Source organism: Mauremys mutica, chromosome 19, assembly GCF_020497125.1.
Source record: "Mauremys mutica isolate MM-2020 ecotype Southern chromosome 19, ASM2049712v1, whole genome shotgun sequence".
In the NCBI taxonomy this organism is placed as follows: Eukaryota; Metazoa; Chordata; order Testudines; family Geoemydidae; genus Mauremys; species Mauremys mutica.
Window position 1 is genome coordinate 19,995,294 of NC_059090.1, and position 24,373 is coordinate 20,019,666.

General features: G+C 44.5%; 1 protein-coding gene across 1 annotated transcript in view; it reads right to left on the reverse strand.

The window, feature by feature from the left end:
• Positions 1-8,617: 8,617 nt before the first annotated feature.
• The window catches only part of DHRS11 (dehydrogenase/reductase 11), a 72,203-nt gene continuing 56,447 nt past the window's right edge, over positions 8,618-24,373 (reverse strand). The window contains exons 3-7 of the mRNA XM_044993295.1: positions 21,205-21,299; positions 19,515-19,644; positions 17,843-17,935; positions 15,316-15,381; positions 8,618-11,882 (exon numbers count right to left, since the gene is read on the reverse strand). Coding sequence (XP_044849230.1) covers positions 11,841-11,882; positions 15,316-15,381; positions 17,843-17,935; positions 19,515-19,644; positions 21,205-21,299 — 426 coding nt within the window. The 3' untranslated portion in view covers positions 8,618-11,840. The remainder of the gene's footprint in view (positions 11,883-15,315; positions 15,382-17,842; positions 17,936-19,514; positions 19,645-21,204; positions 21,300-24,373) is intronic.

Sequence of the window (24,373 nt, forward strand, 5' to 3'; positions counted from 1 at the left end):
ACCCCCACTGCAAGAGCCCCAGTGACTTCAATGGGACTGCTCCATGTAGGAAGCCCAGCACACAGCTGGAAGGGTTTAAGATTCAACACCTAGTCTGCAAGCTCTTTGGCGCAGCGGCTCCATCAGCGTGAAGTACAGTAAAGCCCTATGCCCACCTGTGGCGCTGTCTAAGCAACAAATAATCGCCACCGCAAGTGCCGCTCCTGGCATTGAGTAGGTGCCCAGAGCGAGCACAAAGCACGGGGGACGGGGCTTCACAAGTGACTCAAAAAGTGTTCACAACATCAGCGCAAGTTTATTTGGGCCAGACTGAGCCTTTAGACACAGACGTGAGTGTGGGGCAGCGGGTGCTGCTCCGGAATGCAGGGTCACCCCTTCTCCCTGCCGTCCCGTTTGCTTCAGGGCTAGGGGGAATAATTTACTGCAGCCCTGAAAAGGGTGCAGCATCCATCCCCCCGCAGCCAGCCAGCTCTGCCGGCTGCCATAGTGGTTGGGAAGGCAAAGCCTTGACTCTGTTCACTCCCTGCTCATCTCGTGACTTGGAGGGAAGCTGCAGCTGTGTAGAGAGGCTGCACTCTGGAGCCATGGATCCAGGGACCCCCCCCCCCACATAGCTCCGGGGTTTTTCCTTCCCTATAGGACCACATTAGGGCTCATAAGAGCGGCCATTCTGGGTCAGACTAAAGGTCCATCTAGTCCAGTGTCCTGTCTTCTGACAGTGGCCAGTGCCAGGTGCCCCAGAGGGAATGAACAGAACAGATAATCATCAAGTGATCCATCCCGTCACCCATTCCCAGCTTCTGGCAAACAGAGGCTAAGGCCACCATCCCCGCCCTCCTGGCTAATAGCCATTGATGGACCTATCCTCAGTGGACTTGGCTAGTTCTTTTTGAACCCTGTTATAGTCTTGGCCTTCACAACATCCTCAGGCAAGGAGTTCCACAGGTTGACTGTGTGTTGTGTGCAGAAATACTTCCTTTCATTTGTTTTAAACGTGCTGCCTATTAATTTCATTTGGTGGCCCCTCATTCTTGTGTTATGAGGAGTAAAATAACACTTCCTAATTTACTTTCTACACACCATTCATGATTTTATAGACCTCTATCATGTCCCCCTTTAGTCATCTCTTTTCCATATGGAAGCCATTCCATACCTCTAATATTTTTGTCGCCCTTTTCTGAACCTTTTTCAATTCCAATATATCTTTTTTGAGATGGGGCGACCACAGCTGCACACAGTATTCAAGATGTGGGCGTACCATGGATTTATATAGAGGCAATATGGTATTTTCTGTCTTATTCTCGATCCCTTTCTTAATGATTCCCAACATTCTGTTAGCTTTTTTGACTGCCGCTGCACATTGAGTGGATGTTTTCAGAGAACTATGCACAATGGCTCCAAGATCTCTTTCTAAAGTGGTAACAGCTAATTTCGACCCCACACGCCCTTTTCAAACACAAACCTTTGTAGGGGTGGCTGTTCCTGAGCAGGAGGGTGCACGTCTGGGGAACGTATTCGCTACTTTCAGCTTAGTCAAAGGTGGAGCCTAAAAACACCATCATTGTCCCTTTTAGCTTGTCTCCACTGTGTGCGTGTTTCAAATTAAACCCTTTCTAGGGCTTTTCTGCCTCATCCTTGTGGGCTGTTACATCTGCCTCCGTTAGCCAGCTCCATAAAAGTCGAGCATGCTACACAGGAGAGGTGAATCCAGTTGTCCTTTCTGCCCTGCACCATGTGATAAACACAGTGTAACAGTACAAACTATTATTATCCCAGATCAATTAAAAGACCTTACATCATTAGCAACTCACTTTAAAAACAAAAGATATATACAGACACAGGAACTTATAGATTACTTCATTTCTACAGAGCGTGCATTAACCTGGCTCTAGCACCGTGTTGTGATGCTAAGGCAGACAGTTAATTTCAGACTCATCGCTGAATTACAGCCGTGCATTGGAGACCAGAGGCAGTAGGAAGCAGTTGTGTGTGTGTAGGTGTAAATCAGAAGGCCCAAGGCCCTATTCATGTGTTCATTTAGGAAATCGAAAGATTCAACAGCAACTTGCCTTTCCTACCCTCTGGTATGTAGAGCAGTTGCAGGCTGCTGCTGGCAGATGGCATTTTCAAGCAGGCCCATATGTTCCTCTCCAGCTTTATTTATTTATTGTGCAGATCTCTCTCTCTCGATCTCTCACACACACACACACACAAAATTAATCTTTGCGCCCTCAAAAATAAAATTAAACTCAGAAGTGCAGAGGACGATTCTACTCTGGCATGCCTGAGCACCTGGAGATCAGATCCAAGAAGACATGGGTGGGGGACAGAGCAGGTCAGCGAGACTGGGATTCTTTGGGAGCTCTTCCATTTTCCAGCAGTATTTGGCCTTCTGCTCTCATGAGCCTTCTAGTCTTATAAATAGCCCCTGGGAAGTGAGAGAGAAGAGTTACTGTGTTGTAGTGCAATGCACTTTGTCCATGTCCCGATGAGCTTCCTCCACGGGGCAGGGCCAGCAGTTTTCCACCAGCCAAGGTCTGTTTTCTGCAGACTTTTAGGTGTCTTTATGCTGTTTGTTTCATATTGGTGTAACCCACTTGGCTTCAGTGGATTACTCCTGATTCACTCCAATGTAATAATGAAGCAATGGCAACAACAGGTCTCATGAGACATTACCCACTGCATTTATCAGGTGCCCATCAGGGTAGTATCCATCTGCTGTTGCATGAGTTTATAAACAGATCTAGGCCTTGCTCCAGAAGCGTCAGTCTCCTCCCTGCAATAGAAATGCCATTTAATTAAGAGAAAAAAAAATCATCTAATTTGCTTCCCTGAAGAGAACAAGTCACCCAAGTCATTCCTCAACATCAAAGCAGGTACGGAGCTCTCCCTCTGCCATTAGTAACACAGCTAGAAAATGTCCATTGAAACCTGATTTTTACCCTGACAGTGCCCTGTCTATATGATCTGTCTACAGGCCTGATCCTGAGCCCACTAAAACAGATGATACTGTTGCCGTTGATTTTAATGCGCAGACACATGCGCTATACCCGTCTAGCTCCAGTACATTGATTTATAACATACTTATCACTGTAGCATTTGGGCAGAGGTTGTGGATCTGAACAACCTGTCAATGCTCAACTGGACACAACTGGAGTGCCAACAAGTCCCAACCCAAAGGAGGAGGTATAGAGCAATCCTTATTAACTTTGCATTTATTGCCATGTCCTTGCTTGTAACTAACCCTGATAAATATCATCACCACCTAATCCGCCTAAGAATGCTCTTTAGGGCTCCTAATTTACCATGATCTTTCAGAGGCGGCTTTGTTTTTACTTCCCTTTTAGCCCGAGCAGGATGTGCTCCATATACTGGATTCCATTAATGCCTTTTGTCCTCGAAGCATTTTTCAAAACCGGGGCTTCTGCTTTGCTGACCACAGTTAATGGACCATTGTCTTCTCCCTGATTGGGTTTGACAGTCTGAACTTGGTACCTTCCGGTTGCCTCTTAACTGCCCCTCATTAGGCAGGATGACCCTCAGTTTAGACTCAAATTTGTCTCGGTCCCATCCAATGTTGTAGCCTCTCGCTTTCATCATAATCCAGAATTGACATTCCTGACATCGGGTAGCGGCCATTACAGACAATACAAACCATTTCTTAGAGCCTTCTATTTTTTTTTTAAGGCAGGGGCAGCTGCTCGTTTTGGGGATCTCTCTCCCCACTGCATCCCACATTTGGGCCTTGTCTTCGTGAGGTATCCATCAGTCTGCCCCGCTGATGGAGCTAGATACTCATCTTGCAGAGGGACAGGCTTTGCGAGGGGAACTGCTCTGCAAAGCAACAACCGTTTGCATGGTTTAAGTCACACCAGAAAAAGAAAGAAAAATTAGGACATAGCAACACCAAAGGTCCCAGTTCCAACCTGTAGACAATCAGGGCACCATGGAGCGGGTATTAATATTACTCCCAGGTTACAGACGGGGGATCCTTATGCACAGAAGGGCTTCGGCTGAGCTCACACAGTGCATCAGTAGCAATAGTCAGAGTGGAACCCAGGGGTGCTGACTCCCAATCTCCTGCTCCAACCATTGCCCATCTGCCTCCGTGTTTCCATGTCCCTTAGCTCCACCACACTACCTAGGCACCGGGTCTTTTGTGCAAATCCTCCGGCTATTGCTAAGCCTCACAGGTCTGAGTGGAAAAGAAATGGAATGTAATAGCAGGCAGCAATATGTAAGGGCTGACCCTCCCTTGGTTTCACGGGAGCCTTAAAGATATAGTAGCAGGACACCCAAAGAGCTAGCAAGGAAAGGGTCGTATACCAGCAGCATTTTTGTAACCAGTGGTTTGTTTCCAATACCTCTAGGGGTTACTAGGTTAAAGAGATTATTCCTAACAACAATGAAGGACATGGTGCATCACGGTGCCTCTGAGCTCGTTAACGCTGAGCTCAAGCGCCCGCTATCCAATTATCAGGTTTTCATTGTCAAGACATTAAACGGAAAACTCACCGGTATTTTTTTAACCACTTAATTATCACGTTACAGGCTGGGGTCAGAGCAGGTGTGTGCTGAGCCCATCCCCATTCTCCTGCTTCCCAGCAGCTGCTGTGCTTTGATCACCACTCCGCCAGTGAACCTGCAGTGAGCCTGGGGCTCAGGCCTGTGAGCCAGAGCGGAGCCCGCGCTGCACAGGAGGATATGCAAGGGTAGGAGCGGTGCGTTCAGCAGTAGTGCGGAGGCGGCTGCAGTCTAGGAATATAGGTCATGTTGGAAAACAAGTTAAATCCCAAGGCTTGAACAAGACCAACTGATGCTTTTTTTTTTAAAGATGTTAGACCCCCGTCTACACTAGCATGTAAACACATATTAGCTAACGTTTTAAACATGGATTCTTTTCCTAGTCTCTACATGGCTGAAGAGCAGAGAACTGATCCTCTCTCAGGGCTTGTAAGCCCACGAACTCTGTCCCCCAGATCCCATTGTCCTCTGCAAAGTGAAGCAGACACCGGCAACGTGCAGCAGAACGTGAAACCAGCCCACACAGACACTGCTTCACGGAGGGTCCCCCCCCCAGGATGGTAGACAACCACTGCATCCAAATGCTGAGTGGAATCACACAGAAAGCCATGTCATCAACGGGCTGACAACGGGGACAGGAAAATTAGCATCAGCACAGCCCAAAAAAAATAAATAAATAAAAGGGAAAATACTTAAGAAGCTGGGCAGAACAAAGCTAGCCGGACAATTGATCTTTATCAACGGGGAATGTGCGTGGCCTGGTAAAAGTCAATGTTGTATTTCACGGGCAAGGTTACACACAACATAAAAGAAGGGGGCAGGCTGCTGTCTTTGCCAGAAAGCACCGATGAGTCTCCAGGATAGGCGACGCGAAGAGACTGCACAATGCTGCCTTATCCAGCAGTGTTTCCCCCCCTCCACAACTTTACAGGGAGGGGTCAGGCGTACGTAGCAGCCTGAGGCAGCACAGCCAGGAAAACAGGCGCACTAAGGAGGGGACCGACGGCTAAATTTAGCTCTCAGTTGTATCCCTTTAAGCTAACAGATTTATTCCGGTTTTGAGGTCAGATTGCGCCAGCCACAGACACAACCAGGGGGCTTTGTGGAGCCATATCAGCCCCCAGAGAAGCTCCGGGCGGAGGATGCATTGCACTGCATGCAGGCAAACTAGGCTGGATTCTCCTCTTCTGTACGCTGGCGTAATTCTGGAGTAACTCCATTGCCTATAGTTGAGCCCGTGCGGGTGCCAGCTCTGAGCAGCTCCTGATTGTGAGAGCATAAGGGGGCGATTGTGGCTGGGGCCTGCAGTGAGGGCTTGAGATGGAGGCTGTGTTCATGGCTGCACAGGGGCTCGCCACTGCCTGGCCCACAGACTGGCTTAAGGCTGGCAGAATTTGGCCTTAGATATCTGTCTGCGCACACACACCTGGACCCACACCCTCTATCTGGGGTCTGAGCCACTGTGAGACCCACACGGGCAGTCTCTTCTGTCCACCCTGAACCCCAGTGAAGTCAGCGGGACTCTGCGTGGGCAGAAGGGTCCCTCTGTGGGACCGGGGCCTTAGAAGGCTCCTCTGATGTGTTGCTGGTTTCCAGTGCTGTTGTTGAACTCCTCACTTCCAGCAACACCACCCAAAGAAACCCAACAGCAAAAAACGAATGCTGAGAACTCAGGAGCCTCTCAGCCTGGCACGAAGCACACGTACCTTCTGAGGCCCAAGCAGCACCTTAAATATTAAAAAGCAAGTGTTAGAACTTCAGTTACTCCAGAGCAATCTGTGACTCCCTTCTGCTAGGCATTGTGCAGTCAGGCAGGCTGTAAAAATGCAGTGGACGGTGGCGTCTGTCCAAACAATGTCTAACCAGCTGGAAATATAAATTGTAAAGGTGAAATCCTGACCCACTGAAATCAACAGCAAAACTACGATTGACTTTACTGAGGTTGGGATTTTACCCTAAGTGTCTACAACTGAGCTGCATCATATTTGCAATATTAGGATTACAAATAGGAATGGCTCATAAACGATGCATTGAATCAGCCAAATCTGCTCCCATTGGCTCCAATTCACTATTACCCTGCACTTTTACACCAGTGCAAAATGCTGCCCTTCTGATTTGGAAGTATTTTACACTTGTGTAAATGACTAAACTGGGTGCAGGGCAAAGGTGAACTGGGCCCATTGACTTCAGTGGGTGCAGGATCATGTCCATAATAAATGTCAGTTCGAGGTTTTGGGCCTTTAGGGTTTTTTCCTGCACAACTTGCTCACACAAGTAATCCTCTTAGGCCCAGCTCCTGCAAAGTGCTGAGCCCCTCCTGCAAACCTGGAGGTTCAAGGCCTTAGAGCATGTATTCTAATGTTGGGACAATCTTTTCATAAAACCAGTCAAGTTTCTTTTAGTCCTTTCTAGTATTGTCAACCTGAAACTTTCAAAAAACATGATTCAAGCCCCCAAAATCATGAGATTGGCTTTAAAATCATAAAATGTAAAGAAACACTGGACTCTGTTGATTTGCCTTCTGGTTTTTGAACCTTCCGGATGCACTTACATTACCTTTCCAAGGTTTTCTCTGCAGATGGCTAGCAACTTACTATTTTTTAATAAACGCTGAGATTCTCACATAATCACATGACTCCTGGAGCTAGGACTTCATGATAAATAGTAAATAATGGGAGAGGTGTGATAAAAATCACAAGAGTTGGCAATGCTGCCCTTCTGTTTCACAAGGTCTTTCTGGCTGCTCACAAGACACCCAACCATTTGTTAATACTCAGTTAACAATTTTTTTCCAGCCACCTGTTTGTCGTTGCAAACAATTCTATTTTGATGGCAGCAAACACTGGCTGTTAAATGTGCCTTTGCACTTGGGTAAATTAGAAGGTGATTCATAAATAAATAGCCGTGATGGAAAAAAAGAGTCTTCTGTATTGTTTGCCCCCCGGTAACGAACAAAAGACTTCCTACAAGGATACAATGCTAGTTTCAGATGCAAGTCTATGCTTTCCAGGGTGGTGGTACCTCATTCCTTGAGTAGTTCAAAAATGCAATTCAGAGTCAGATTCTGCCACCCCGATGTTTAGTACTTTACCTCATAGACAGGCCCACTGAAATCAGTGGAAGAACTTGCAGATTAAGGTTCTACTCAATGTGAGGACGAGTAGCAGAATCCAACCTAAACTGGTTATTCACGAGATAACAGAACGCTCTTTTTGCAAACATCTCCCTCTGAAAGGTGAGCGTCCATGAGGCCAATCGAAAGAGCATTGGAGTCATTGGGACTCCTTACATTGACTTCAGTGGGTTTTGGATCATCCCCTGTATGTTTTAAAGCAATTACACAAATGGTTGCCATGAAAGTAAGGGCCCAACCTTCATTCAGCCTTTACTCATCTGAGACCTTGGCTTTACTGAGAGTCCCCATAAGCACAGACCCTGCAGTGGGATTTATTTGGGTAGCAATTTGTGCTCCGGTGGACCCCTGTTGAAGTCAATAAGGCTCTGTACAGGTGCAAGGCCAACCCATGGGGCCTGACTGCAGGCTTGGGGCCCACCTGATTAAGGATTACTCACACAAGGAAGGGATCAGACTCAGACCCAATCGTTTTTAAACAACTCTGTTGGAAAGTGTTTACTTCAAATACTGAGACAAATAGTTCATTTTGCCCCTGTACGATGAAGAGTGGGACTGAAGGAAGAGGGACAGCTTTCAGGAGGGACCTAGTTAGGTGTGACACCAGGGGCTCTGGATTGTATGTTGGTGGCCCAGTGCTACCTGACAAACAGTGGCCTCTCAGCATGTAAACACTGGTCTCTATGCATGTTCAATAAAAGTCTTTCTCCTGCAACTCCGCCTGCCTGCTGCATCACTTAACGGCTAGCAAAATCACCACCAGCTCTTATACCAGTTTCTGAGTCACCCATTCTTAGACATGTAACCCGAGAATATTCTCTCCACCATATTCGGACACAGGCATTGGCAGATACTGTCAGAAAGAATATCTGTAGCTTTAATAAAAACACATCACTGCTACAATTTAACATCAAGAATTATTATTGGTTTCCAGAGTGCCAACAATGTGCTAGGCCCTGTACAAAAACAAAGGAAGCTATGTTCCCCCCCTGAAATCACTCTGCTTTCATAAGACAAGTGGTTTTTTACACAAGGATTTAAGTGTATATTAATATATTTTAAAAGTAGGACAAAGCCATAGTATTTTTCTCTTTTTTATTTTACAGTTCACAATTAGAAACCTATCGATAAATTAAACAGTTCACCTTCCTGTTTGGGGGTTTCAAAACACCCCTCCTCTTCATAGTAGTGTTGTCAATGCCACATCATTCCGGAAAGATGGTTCAAAGTACAATCCATCTAGGTAAGTGTAAATGAGAGGCAGAGCAGCAGAAGTAGCCATCTATTTTCAAGCCCCTTAAAGATTTGCACGTGTTTTAGGAAATCAGCCAAAGGCAGAAAATTAACTGGCAGCAGGAAAAAATTCCCTAAAAAAATTGGGAACGGAAAATATACGGGACAGTTGGCAGCAAAATAATTTGAAAGACAACACCTTATTTCATCAGTCGAGAAAGTTACAAATGTAAAAAAACATTTGAATGGGACTTTTAAAACCATGAGGCCACCAGTTCATATTTTAAGGAACACTAGCAAACTGGAATGGCCCTTTTCATAGAATCATAGAAGATTAGGGTTGGAAGAGAGCTCAGGAGGTCTTCTAGTCCAACCCCCTGCTCAAAGCAGGACCAACACCAACTAAATCATAGGAAGATACCTTAGGTAATGCTCTCTGAGGTCAAAGCAGAATTATCAATTTAGGCCCTGATTCAGCAAAGCACTTAAGCATGTGCTTAACTTTAAGCATGTGAGTATTCCCTTTGACTTCAATGTCAAGCATGTGGTTAAGTTCTTTGCTGGACAGGGGCGTAAGGATTTCCCCCACCAGCAGGTTTCCAATTTCTAAACATTCAGCACCCAGGGTAAAATTCATACCTGTGCAGAGGACCAATACATCAGTTAAGTGGGACTTGAGTGGTGCATTTGCTTGGTTCAAGTTCTCTGCACAGTAATGAATTTAACCTAAAAAGCCAATTCCAGAAACAGCTGAGTCATCACTTGCCTTACCCAGCAGGGAGGGGATGAGAAACCAGGAATGGAAAGAAAAAAAAAAATAATGAACATACCTTTAAAGAGGAAAAAAAAAGTTGTTTTTTTTTCCATTTATGCCAGCATTACTAACGTATGCATTAACAGCTATTCTGGCCATATCTGTCTACTGTTGCCAACCTTTGGCACAAGTAATTCTGTGTATCACAAGATGTAATTAATAATACTTAACAACAATACTTAGCACTTACATAGCGCTTTTCATATTCAAAGTGCTTTACAAAACAGATAATGAGTCCTCACAACACCCCTGTGAGGTAGGTAAGTATTATCCCCATTTTACAGATGGGGAAACTGAGGCAGGGAGGTTAAGTGACTTGCTCAAGGCTAAAGAGGGAGTTGGAATTCAGGAGGTATTTGGCCTGATCCTGGTCTCTCGCACACTGATATAAACAAGGAGTAACACCCATAGATGGTGTAAAACTGGTGTACGTGAAGAGATCAGAATCAAGTTCCCTGGCTCCCAGTCCTGTGCTCAGGTCACTTGACCACACCTGCTCCACCTAATACAACAGGTTCACCACCAGAAATGCTACAGGAAATTCGGAGCACAGCAGAAGTGAAATCAGAATCTTAAGGCAACACATATTAACAGCTCCACAATTGCATATCAGGTTGGAGTGCACACCTATGTCTCTTTTATACCATTCTAACGGAGTCTAAACATGGTCGCTAAAGTAGTTTTGCAACTGTAAGTGTAATCAGCTATGGGCCTGACTCTCCTCAGTCCTAAACCAATGTAAATCAGGTGTAACTCAGAGGGATTACACCAGCATAAAACTGGTTATGAGAGCAGAATGAGGCTTTATGCCTGCAGTTTAGAAGTCAGCATTCTGGACAGCTTCAGTAGGGTTCACCCTTCTCTCTCTCTCTTCCCCCGTCCCGCCCCAAGCCCCAAGAATCTGATCATTTACCATTTCACAGTTTCAACATTTCCAACTCACTAGCTTTCAGCAATCAGCATTTAAAGAGCACCATACAGCATTTCTAAGACTGTCAATATTTCCAAAAAGTGTCAATACATGCAAATATCAAACATACAAAAACATCAAGAATGCTATGAGATGGTACAAAGGATATATATGATCACAAGAAGACCGTACACCATTTTATTTTACTTTTATTAAAAAGACCAAACAACTCACTCATACTTTAACTATGCCACTTACACGTTAGATAGTCATTCCCTAACCTGTGGAAATTCAGGTGCATATCCTCCATCTATCTACCTACCTAGAAAGAGAGAGAAATGGCAATCACACAGAGATACTTCTTCAGATCTGTCAGGCACAATTCATGTAAACGGGAAAGGAGTATTCTTTACACTTCTTCTGGCACTGTGGGATACAATGGGGAGGGGGGAGTCACATGCACCATTACTGACAAGCAAAATTAGCTTTGAATAGATGCAAGAGAAACAGAAATTAGATCTGACTGATACACGATATACACCAAAAATCTGAAGCATTAAGTATGTTGAAAAAGGTGGACAGTGGATGTCTTGTCTCTTGTTTTGACTTTAGAAGAGAGGACTAGTATTAAGACAAATCCTTTGTTCTAAGTACAAAGGAAATCTCCTTCCAATGCATTAGTATGTCACAGCTGAACAGGGAGGAGGTGGAAATCACATCTGCCAAATGAAGTCATTGGGACACCTCTGATAATAATACTTAAAAAACAGAGAAGAAAGTGACAGGTCATGTGCCATTTAATTCACTGCAACAATTCAAAGAATGTGCATCAGCAGAAAGGAATCAGCAACCAAGTGATGCTTTGAAGTTGGCAAATATCTCATGAAGCTTCATCTGTGTCTGTCTGGAGCATCTGCAAACAAGACCCAAACAAAACTAAAAACCCAAACCAATAATATACAGTATTCCACTGATTTGTTTCCCTGCAGTGTTTTCAAATTACATTTACAGTAATAGTGAGGGGGAGAGAAACCCAAGACCAATAGGAATTTTTTTTACTGGCTCAGCACCAGCTGAGAGTGAGAGAGAGAGAATGAAAATTAATTCTTCAGATGTGATCCTTGGAATCCAATTAAAATTTCGTCTACCAGCAGATGAAACCCTAAACTGCTGGAGGGTGTGAAGGGGGATTGATGCATGGTGCTGCTTGCATTCCTCTTCATTTGCTATGAAATCTGCTCTGTAGGCCTCATCTGAATATCTCCAATCTGGAAAAGACCAATACATGATTTTACAGTAGCACTGAAGCCCATTTTAAGAGGTTCACAGTGTGCTAAACATAAACACGCTAAACATGTGTGAAACATAATAATGACAAACTGCAAATGAACACAATGCATATGACAAGATATAGATCCCTTCAGAGTTATTCAGCCACCAGTCATTAGGTTTTGTTGGTTTGTTTTTAATAACAGTTTTTTTCTTTTAACCATGATTTTTTTCTTCTAACAGAATTACAATGATTTTAATCTTAGTACACAGAAGAGAAGGAAGACAGTGTAAGCTTATATTGGCTATAAATCCTCATGCTTCAGGGCATAAACCAACTTCTACCTAATGAGTCGCAAAGGAACATTGCACATGGCCAGGTTATAACTGCTTATTGCACAGATTCTTGCAACTTTCTCTGAAGCAAGTAGTGACCAGTGTCAGAAGCAGGACACTGGACTAAATGGGCCAATGTAATGATTCAGGAAGACAGCTCTTATATCCATGTGTCTCATGCTTTTCAGGAGCCCATGTAAAGATTGTGTCCAAAAGTCATCTGACATGTTTTCTTGCTTTCATGATATGGACCTGATATTTACATGGGTCTCCACTCAGCCTTCTCACAAATATTTTTTTCAGAGTCTCTACAAACCTGGACTGTCAGGGGTTTGTTACTTCACACCAGCATAGAGCTGAAACGCAGCAGAGAAGCAAACTGTTTGTTTATTTATTATGTAGTGGGTGAAAAATATGTCTGAAAGCACAAAAGACCTGAAAACCCCTTTGGGACCCTCAATCAAGAGGCACAATGCGAGTGCAAAATAGAGATCAGGCAGATTTCCTAAAGTGCTCAGCACCCACAATCTGGCCATATAGCTGAGGAATGAGTGGAGTTTGTGCATAACACAGAGGGAGACACTAAAGTTATTTCATGTCTGAGCCACAAATTCATTGTGATTTTAAAAGCAACTGAAAGTACCCAAGGGAATTTACCAAGTAAAAACTACCTCAAATGCAAATTTAATAGAGGCATAAAAGCAAGAGAGCAGCGAGCGGAGGATCAGTTAAGTGTCTAGGAATTATTGGACTTAGCTGTGCTGAGGTATTGGAAATTTGAAACTTGACTCTGAATTTGGCAGCTTGCAGGTGTCCTCACTGGTAACTGAACCTGTGCTCTTTAGCACTAAAAGCGCAGGCTTCTGGGACTAAAGGAGCAGCAGTAGTAGCCTCTTATCTTCTGTGTGGACCAGCCACTGGAGGGGAGCGGGTGCACTTAGCATATGTATCAGACCTGTTAACAGCCCATATGGCGTCATTGTATGAGATACTCTGTAACCCTTGGAAAGAGCTGAGGCAGAGGAAGGATGGTTCAGTGGGTAGAGTGCTAGCCCTGTAGGACACCTGCATTCAATTCCTGCTCCGCCACACGCATCCTGTGTGACCCTGGGCACTTAGCAAGATTGGGCCCTAAACTGGTGACTGGTAGAATCTGATCTAGCCCCAAGAATGTCAGCAGGGCATCCGAAGACTCAGTTCAGAATGGGCAAGAGAGGTCCATGTTCCTTCCATTTTATCTAGGTTCTAGGAGTCCCAGATAAAAAGTTCCTACCCCCAGAGAAAAGTTATCTTGTAGACACGCAGGCTTTAGCTGTTGGATCCTTGCAGTTTCAACGTTGCCATAAGGTACGTGTAACTAAAATGATCAATGTTAATCCCTAGGCCATGTGCTCCTGAGCACACAGCTGATATGGAGACTGCAATGCTGACTAACAGATGTCAGGTCTGCAAAATTCCCCTTTACTCTTCCAGTTACACACAACATACCATCACGGCAAACCTGGTGGCTGAACTTTGTGACTGTCCTCACCCACAACTATTTCAGATTTGGGGACAATTTATACCTTCAAGTCAATGGGAATGCTATGGGTACCTGCATGGCCCCTCAATATGCCAACATTTTTATGGCTGACTTAGAACAACGCTTCCTCAGCTCTCGTTCCCTTACGCCTCTACTCTACTTGCACTACATTGATGACATCTTCATCATCTGGACCCATGGGAAGGAGGCCCTTGAGGAATTCCACCCTACCATCAACCTCAGCCTTCACCAGTTCACACAAGAGGTCCGCTTCCTAGACACTACAGTGCTAATAAGCGATGGTCACAAACACCACCCTATACCGGAAACCTACTGACTGCTACACTTACCTACATGCCTCCAGCTTTCATCCAGACCACATCACACAATCCAAGCTCTAAGATACAGCCAAGCTCTAAGATACAACCGCATTTTCTCTGATCCCTTAGACAAGAGACAAACACCTACAGAATCTTTATCAAGCATTCTTAAAACTGCAATACCCACCTGGTGAAGTGAAGAAATAGATTGACAGAGCCCGAAAGGTACTGAGAAGTCACCTTCTACAAGACAGGCCCAACAAAGACAGTAACAGAAAGCCACTAGCCGTCACCTACAGCCCCCAACTAAAACCTCTCCAGCGCACCATCAAGTATCTACAACCTATCCTGAAGGACAGTCCCTCACTCTCACAGACTTTGGGAGACAGGCCAGTCCTCACCTGCAGACAACCCCTCAACCTGAAACAAATACTCACCAGCAACTACACACCACACAACAAAACTACCAACCCAGGAACCAAACCCTGCTACAAACCCCGGTGCCAGCTCTGTCCACGTCTATTCAAGGGACACCATCATAGGGCCTAACCACATCAGCCACACCATCCAGGGCTCGTTCACCTGCACATCTACCAATGTGATATATGCCATCATGTGCCAGCAATGCCCCTCTGACATGTACATTGGCCAAACCGGACAGTCTCTATGCAAAAGAATAAATGGACACAAATCTGACATCAGGAATCATAACATTCAAAAACCAGTAGGAGAACACTTCAATCTCTCTGGTCACTCAATAACAGACCTAAAAGTGGCAATTATTCAACAAAAAAACTTCAAAAACAGACTTAAATGTGAAGCTGCAGTACTGGAATTAATTTGCAAACTGGATACCATCAGATTAGGCCTAAATAAAGACTGGGAGTGGTTGGGTCATTACAAAACCTAAACTTAATTTCCTCAATACTAATTTCTCCCTACTACTACTCACACCTTCTTGTCAACTGTCTGTAATGGGCCACTCTCTTACCACTTCAAAAGTTATTTTTCCTCCCTTGGTATCCTGCTGTTAATTGATTGATCTCATTAGACGGACCTCACACTTGGTAAAGCAACTCCCATCCTTTCATGTATTTATACCTGCTCCTGTATTTTTCACTTCATGCATCTGATGAAGTGGATTCTAGCCCACAAAAGCTTATGCCCAAATAAATTTGTTAGTTTCTAAAGTGCCACAAGTTCTCCTCATTGTTGTTACAACAGAGATGTTATTTCACATGAGCTGTAACTTACCTGTACATGAGGTGGAGCACTTAGTACATATATGACAGCATTGGCCATATCTTCAGCTTTTAGACACTAGAAAGACAGAACCAATATTAACCGAGACAAAAGGTTACTTATGAAAATTTAACAGTAAAACTGCTCAGCTTTTAACAATCAACAACACTTTGTGCATTTCAAAAGGAAAAACAGACATGGGGAAAACTTCATTAAAAATTTAACAAGGGAAGTTGATTGTTTTCATTTTTGCATTGGCTATTATTAATATTACATTTACAACAGTGCTTTGATGCATCAGCAGAGATTAGGCCCCCAGTGTGCTAGGTGCTGTACAAAAACATAGTGTGATAGGCTCTGTCCTGAAGAGCTTACAGTATAAACAGATGAGGCAGGCAAGACTCAGAAGGGAAACGGAAGCAGAGAGGGAGAAAGTCACTTGCCCAAGGTCACACAGCAGGACAACAGAAGAGCAGAAACTAGAATCTCAATTTCCTTGGCTTCTAGTACCATGTGCTGTCCCCTAGATCATTCTGCCGCTCCTAGAAAGTATATTTCAACTTTCTGGACCTCGGACACTATCCCTGTGAGACACATATTGCAAATACTTCTAACAGATTTTCAGCACAGTCATAATTTAATGCCTGCAAAGATGATTTTACCGGAGCAATAGATTTTCAGAACTGGGCTGTTTGCGAAAGAAAAATATATACTCTTCCCTTCCTGCCTTAGTCAGCAGCAGGCTATTCCGTATCAAAGTTAAACATACCCTATGCACTTCACTCGGTTGTGCTGGATACTTTTATGTTCCATACTGTGTATAAACCAAAAAGGTACCATGAGCTAACCAGTGTGACTAGTGAGTTTGGGATGTGAGGAGAGAGTTTTCAAGCTGCCAAGGAAGACCTGCTCCCTAGGTTAGGCAAATTGTGATCACACTCCATGGATTCCCTCTGGCAGGCTCAGATTGGGTTTTAAGCTTGTTTTAATGGGATTTGTTTTATTTAGACACTTCCTTCATATATTTAAAGGCTGATCAGAATAAAACTCCCATTATTGTCATTGTGTTAAAGATGAAGGGACAAGTCCCAGGGTGTGTCCAAAAGCATCTGGCCCAATAAGCAAAGGGCAGGAGCAGTAGCAGAGACCACACGTGGGAAAATCACCCCAGCAAGACTCCTCACCTCCCCCCTTGGAAAGGAGGTTTTGGGGTGAGCAAAGGATATGGCCTGTGACAATGCGCATTACACAGGTCCACTGGGTTAAAATCCTGCATAGGATGGGGAGGAGAAGGATCGGCCCATATCTGATACTCTTATCCATGGCCTGGATTAGAGCTCATGGCTTTACTTGGGGTCAGACCAATCAGTTGGGTTGAAGAGTCCATCCCTCAGCCCTGATGTACTTCCTCACAGAGCTAAACTTTCTGCCCCTTACCCAGGATGGAGAACTACGTTCTGCTTTTGGGGTGGGGGGACGGATGATGCAACTAGGAGAGATGTGGAAAACAACCTCTCAGCAGAAAGCTAGGGGTTTTATGAGGAATGGGATGACACTCTGGACTTCATGGACAAACTGGGTAATAATTAGGAACATTGAAATTTCCATACTGCATCAGTCCAGTGACCCATCCAGTCCAGTATCCCATCTCCAACAATGATGAGTACCAGCCATTTCAGAGGAAGGTACAAGAAACCCTGCATTAGTCAATTAAGGGATAATCTGCTCCTTTGTAAGGTTCCTTCCTGACCCCCATTAGTTTGAGGCTGGCTTGTGTCTTGAAACATGAGGGTTTATATTCCTCCTAGAGCACTTCATTAAATAAATCAGAGTTAAGATGAGCTCTGAATATTTTAAACCAACATCTCTACAAGAAGCTGGTTAGTTTCTGAATTTCCAAAACGGCAAGGTCCAGCTTTCAGTGTAGTCGCTAATGGGGTACACTTGCCGGATACGTATTCTCTCCAATAAGACACAAGACACTTAAACCCACAAAATGTCAAAAATTGGTTGATCTTTATACTTGGATGGTCTTCTTGTAAATAAGAAAATTTATAATAATAGGTAATAATTGGAGATATACCAATCTCCTAGAACTGGAAGGGACCTTGAAAGGTCATAGAGTCCAGCCCCCTGCCTTCACTAGCAGGACCAATTTTTGCCCCAGATCCCTAAGTAGCCCCCTCAAGGATTGAACTCACAACCCTGGGTTTAGCAGGCCAATGCTCAAACCACTGAGCTATCCCTCCAAAAAAAGATTGAGACATATTAACATCTACAATGTATATGTGGAGGTCAGTGCAAAATCTGAGATTCAGTCTGATGAGTCCAATCCTGCTGAGGTGCTGAGAACCTCCTAATGGGTCCTGAGTCCCTTCACCGCCCATTGATTTCGATGAGAGTTGAGGATGCTGAGCATTTTTCAAGAAGCGCTCAGTGACATGCAGACTTGCGGCCCTAAAAGATTATTAGTTAGAGAGAGATCGTTAGCCATGCAATCAGTGTAAATGTCCTCTGCATTCGTTTCTCAGTTCCCTACCCTAATGCTTTCGTAGGTTGCAGCAGCTCTTTCTGGATCATTATCGTGAAGTTTAAAAGCAAATCCAGTTTCCACCAGTCCTGGAGATATACACTGGAAAAGAACAGAGCACATCCTAATGGGATCTGTAACTCCCCTTTCATGTAAAAAAAAGACAAATATGTTAAGAGACTAGATATTGATTTAATGATCTCTGTAGGATATTACCATGGTATATTTCCCCTACCCTACAAAGAGAAGGTTCAGCACAGCAAATAACAAAATAACTTGCAATACAATATAACTGCTGAATAAAATACCTTTGAGAACCAACCTTACTAAACTGCTTGAGCAAAGCTTCTGACTGGTATTATCCATTTTTAATATATTTTTCCTCCTTCCTCAGTAAGTTACTGCAGCTCAGAAAAGGCTATTCTCCCAACAGAATCCCTATTTCCTGTCTCTTGGTCTGGTTCCCCATCCCTTTCCCAGAAGGGAAACTGAGGCACAGGAGGGCTAAGTGACTCGCCTGAGGTCATTCAGTGAGTCAGGGACAAAGTAAGCAGTAGAACCCAGGTCTCAAGACTCCCATTGTGAGTCCTTGTCCATTCACATTTTTATACTCATGTCTCTATGAGGATCTCAAAAGCACTTTACTAACATGAATTAAGCTTCCTCAAACCCTGGGGAGGTAGATAAGAGTTATTAACCCCATTTTACAGATGAGGGACCTGTGGCACAGAGAGGTTAAATTTCTACAACCATCCTTAATTCTGGTTGCCTCCATTTTTTGGTGTTTAACTTGGACAAATTAGGTGCTGATTTTCAGTGTGTGGTATACTGAAAACTGTGTTAAAACTGTATGCTGTCACTTTAAATTGCAGGGATTTTTCCTGGCCCTTCTTGCAGGTTAGGGAGATTGGTAGGGGAGCATGTGATATGAATCTAACAGCAGTCAGTCAGTAGACAGCTTAGGGTATGTCTATACTACCCAACGGATTGGCGGGTAGTGTTCGATGTATCGGGGATCGATTTATCGCGTCTCGTCTGGATGTGCTAAATCGATCTGCTAATCGACACCCGTACTCCACCTTGGCTGGAAGAGTAAGCGGAGTCGACGGGGGAGCCGCGGCAGTTGACTCCCCGCCGTGAGGGCGGCCAGGTAAGTCGAACTAAGATACTTCTACTTCAGCTACACAAATAGCATAGCTGAAGTTGCGCATCGTAGTTCGAACCCCCCCGCTGGTGTAGCCCAGGCCTAAGAGTAAGGTTGGGTGAGTTGTGCCGCTCTGTTTTAGGGAGCAGTCTGCTTTCTCGCTCTCTGTTTATTTGCGGCTTATGTGTTATCATTCTGAATTCACAGAAATAAAGCAGCGTTACATGGCAACCTTGTGGTAACGGTTTTTATGTTTTTATCTAACTTCTCTGTGTGTGTGTGCGTCCCATGAAATGTGTTTGAGTAGTAGGTGCTCAACACCCCTTGAAAATAAGGCCTGAGATATTTCAAGTTTGGGTGCCCAGACGCTGAGGCACACAGCAAGTCAGAGGCCGAGCCAGGAACAGGTCTTCAACCCTCTGGTTTAGAAGTTCTACCCTCGCCCTCCAAGACATGCCTCAAAGGTCAAACTTCCTACGCACACCATGAGCCAGCATTCTACTGTTCATTGTAACGGCAGGGAGAAAAACCACTCACGGTAGCTCGGATATGAGTCTTGGCTTCTCTAAGTTCTTGTCTTAGCCCCTCCGTCAGTGCTGTAACAGCATACTTGGTGGCACTGTAAAAATGAACAACTGACTGTGGCACGACACTGTGGCCATTCATGCTGAGAAGAAAACAGAAAGAAAAGGGGTGACTGGGGGGAGAGCAGGGAGCAGCATGAGATGTCCCAAACAGGAACCAGTACCATACTAAACAAATTGAAGTATTGCTGTCATAGTGAACCCAAAGAGAAGGGGGAAAAAACAACATACCTATCCTACATGGATGAGTAAATATGGAATTTCAACCTCTCCCGCTGTAAGCTAGGAAATGAGCTAATGGGCTTTGCATAGTGGAGGAGCATATTAAACTACAGAATGAAATGGGGAGAATCATGCACTGTGAGATTTTTTTTTTACATAATTGATTTCTAGAGCTAATTGAAAAGTTTAGACTTTTTTTTTGAGGGGGTGGGGGCAACATTTTTATGACAATCTTTCCTGCTTTTGACAGTTTATAGAGTGGTCAAAATGTTTTTAAAAATTGAAATTTTCATTGAAAATGTTCCAAGTTTTTAACTGGCTCTACTGACGGTCCCCCCAAAACAAATTAAAAAGAAAGAAAGTGCAGACCCATCCCAAAGACTGAGCTCCTGGGGCTTCAATATGGGATGACACTAAGGCTCTGTCTATACTGGGAGTGTTAACCAGAAGTAGCCAATCAGTCAGTGGGGTAGCCACACCACAGAGTCAACATGAAAAAAAAGCTAAAAGCTGTGATTTGTACTGGTGCTATATGGATGGATAGACACCAACGGTTGTAACCAGGAAAAATCTCCAGTAGGCAAACCCTGAGTTTATTAGAAGGTGAGAAGAATGTTTGTCATTGTAGGTACAAACAGAATAGGACAACATACAGGGCCCAGCATCAGTTCAAGTCAGCATCAGTTCAAGTCAGACATGGGACTGTATCATCCCAGTGCAGAGTGCCTTTTGCAACACGTAAACCGTACACCGCGGCTGTGAATGGAGACCCCCTTCCCAGGCGGCTTCTCCATATTACCCCTACATTTGCCAGCTCAGTGGGCAGCGAAGAGTCTGGGCCAGGGAAGAGACCAGAGGAGCCGTGTGTTTATGCAGATTCCTAAGTGGTTCAGCTGTTCTCTCTGCCTGTACCTTGGTCCCGGGCTGGAGGGGCGAATTTCACCTTCCCAAACCCAACACTTCACCCACACAGAGCTCCATTATTCAGGCTTTACATGAACGAATGTTGTCTCTGAAGCACTACCAGGGTGGGTGCCTGGGAGAGAAGAGGGCTCATTGACAGCCTGTGTCCCGATACGGTTTGTACAGTGGCACAAGAAGCAGCCTTATCTGGAAAAGGAGAAGCTGTGAATACTACAGTGCAGGCCCATTACATAGGGCAGGAAACAATATGGGACTAGTCAGTAACATATACTGGCAACCTGCTGCATGAATCTTTGGTATCAAAAACAGAAAGGCCAAAAAACATACATGCACAGAAAAACTCCCAGTTAGATACAGACGGACTTCCAGAGACAAGCAGCAGTGGAGACAGGGAGATAGTTGCTTCGCACTGTAAAGCAACAAAAGAAAACAGCAAAGAAAGCCAACCACAGCAAATTAGGCCTATTTTCAGTGAATACCACAATCCAGCCTCTCACCTGTTAATGTTAATAATATGGCCATCATCAATGTTTCTCTCCTTCATGGACCGATAGACCTCCCGAGTGCAGATACTTACGGCCATAACATTGACCTGAAACAGCAGGAAAAAAAATGAAGATTAAAGCCCATTGCAGTGACCATGGATTTCATGCTCATCCTTGCATACTTGGGATAAACTCTGCCTTGACTTGCAACCCATGTAATCACACTGCGGCCAAAGGAATGGGTTTTGCTTAAGTAGACTAGCATGCACTTTAAAACAGGTCATGGAGGAAAACGTGGCTGGAACCAGCATTGGTGACTAACAAAGAATCCACAGCCACCTGGGGCTTCACAGTTGTCACTACAATGCAACCACTACCATTCAGAACTTAACAGGATAGACGTCTGATCCTCCAGCTTCAGAGCACAGGTTCTTACAACTTGAGATTAAAAAAAAAGAAAGACCCTCCATTAGCTGTCACCAGTATAGGTCCTAAGATAAATGCTCAGGCAGTTCTGATTCCATCCTGTAGAGTGCAGTAGTGACATACACACTAGTCAGTTCGTTACAGTATCTGTAGGACTTGTAAAGTTTGATACCATAACAACAACAACATTCATTTTAAGGGGGTGAAATTCTCTAGGCTTTGTCTCAGCCACTATGAATTTTATTTAATTGTTTTAAAACAAAGTGAGAGGAAAGTCATGTTTGGTTGGTTTTGTGTTACGGGAAAGCGAAAACTATGTTTTCTCATTGTAAGTTCTTTGAGGCAGGGACTGACTTTTTATTCTGTGTTTGTGTGACATAGCACAGTGGGTCCTGGTTCATGACTGCAGCTCCTCAGAGCTACCTCTACAAAAATAAATAAATTAAATAATAATAATAATAATATATTTTTTAAATTACTACACATTGCTGAGCATATAAACACTACCTGGGCATTTAGCCAGCACAATGCCATCACACTGGGAACTTGAGGCTAAAATCCCCATATACCAGGTTAAAAATTTACCTTGGTTATGTGAGAGGTCTCTAGAGGTCTCACCAAAGTTGCCCTGTATTCCAGGGCTGGAGTAAAGCCCAGAATAGGCAGGGTTTTTCAAATCTATTTGATTTCACAGTTAGCAAGGTCAAGGAAAGTGTGAATGGATTGTTTCAGTCAAAATCTTAAACAAACAACCAAAACCAACCTTTGAGATACAGATCTTGGCTTTTAAAAGCCTCCATGAACAGCAGTGCTGCTCTCTGTGAAGCCGTAAAGTCATGAGTATAATGGCCCCAGATTCTCAGCTGATGTAAATCGGCACTATTCCACTGAAGTCAATGGAGCTGTGCCAGCTGACACTAGCTGGGGATCTGGCAGCTTGCCTCTCTATTAGGCTATTTGAAGGAGCAAGGACGGAGGGGCATTTCTGCAATGTTTAATGTAGAGAGCTAAAATCATCATGATCTTGCAACACAGAGCGCTTTACAACATGCAGTTACATTTGGGGAGGATGCCAAAAAGTAAATGTTTTACCATCAGGGAAAAAACAAAACAAAAAAACCAACCACCCACCACACTGTGAATCTTATTAACTGCGCTACTTTAGTGACAAGTGTAGGGAAATCGATACGTAGCATCAAAGAGCCTCCAGGACTCAGCTGGACAAAGGTGAAGCAGCAGCTGCCAGGATTCGTTTTGCTCGTCCTGAGGCTCACAGTCATCTCAAGTAGTTGAAGCCTCTCCAGGAGAATACATTAGATCTACTGGCAATATCTGCCAGTTTCATAAAGCTACTGGTTTCACTGGCCTCTGTGAAAATGTGCCTCACACAGTACTGTATTGTCGCTTTGCGTACACACGCAGCAGAGGTATAGTTAAACAAACTGCAAAAAGCATCCCCGGTCAATGAAGAACGGTCAAAAGACCCAGAGAGCCAGGACTTTTCTCCCACCCGCGCACCACGCAAGAGTTACTGAATGTGACGGTATGTGCACTGGAATCTTTTGCCTCTGGGCTGGAATGTAGACCACGTGGCGTGGACGGAGGGTTCTGCTTGAATTCATGGCTGTAAAGGTCAGTGGGTAAAGCGTTAAGGAGTTGTTCAAAGATTACTGGGTAAAATAAGGTGTGTAGGCAGCACGGGGCTCCAGATTCTCCTGAGCAGGATGCAGAAGGCTGAGTAGACTCCAGTCTGGTCTCATTTAGAGCACAATATTATAAACAAGCTGGGAGAATAGCGGGGAGAACAGAAACCTCGTAAACCGGAGGAAAGGAGATGGGAGATTTTTAAGAGCAGCTTAGACACACACTTATCAGGGATGGTCTAGATAACACTTAGTCCTGCCTTGAGTGCAGGGGACTGGACTAGACGACCTCTCGAGGTCCCTTCCAGTCCTACAATTCTACGAAAAGAGGGGAAGGAAGGTGCTGTGATTAAAGCACCATACTGGGGCCCAGACGCTCAAAGGTATCTAGGTTCCTATTTCAATGAGAGTCAGGCACCTAAATAGCTTTGAGAAATTGGGCCTGAGTCTTTGGGCTGGTGTGGACGGGCATGACAGGTGGGACTAGAGTCCTGCCTCGTAACCCTAGCCCTGAGCGTCCCCTGTACAGCAAAGCTGTAACTATGACCAGCCTCTGCACTGAGGATGCAGGCTCTTTGCATCCTCCCCCACTTGCAGGAGCCAGCCATAAATCACTCCATTAAAGTTTCAAGGCCTACCAGACATTGCACAAGGTGGTGGCTCTCGCTGAGTTTGAAAGCCTGGATCTCTGATTTGGTGTTAAACGTTAACCTTTGGTTATCTGTCTTCTGGGCATAAACCTGACTGCTGGAAGCCTCTCTGTGCCAGGAGATGCGGGGATTGTTTTCAAGGTATGGGTGTGGGTGAGTGTGGGTGCGGGTGCATGCTCCTATTCCAAAGCCATTACCTTGTGATAATGGAGAGCTGTCCCATGACTCATTGGGCGTTGAGACTTGGGGTTAGATTTTCAAAACCTCACTGGGTTTTATATTCCTAAATCATACAAGTGTTTTTGGAAAACCCACCCCCCTAATTCACACCCCAGCCAGGAGCTGCATTGCACATGTGGAGACGAGCCATGCTGAGGAAGCAAACATTGTTTTCATTCTGCCTATGATTTTATGAGCTAGATCTTTAGCGGGTGTAAAATCGGCACAGCTCCATCAAAGGGA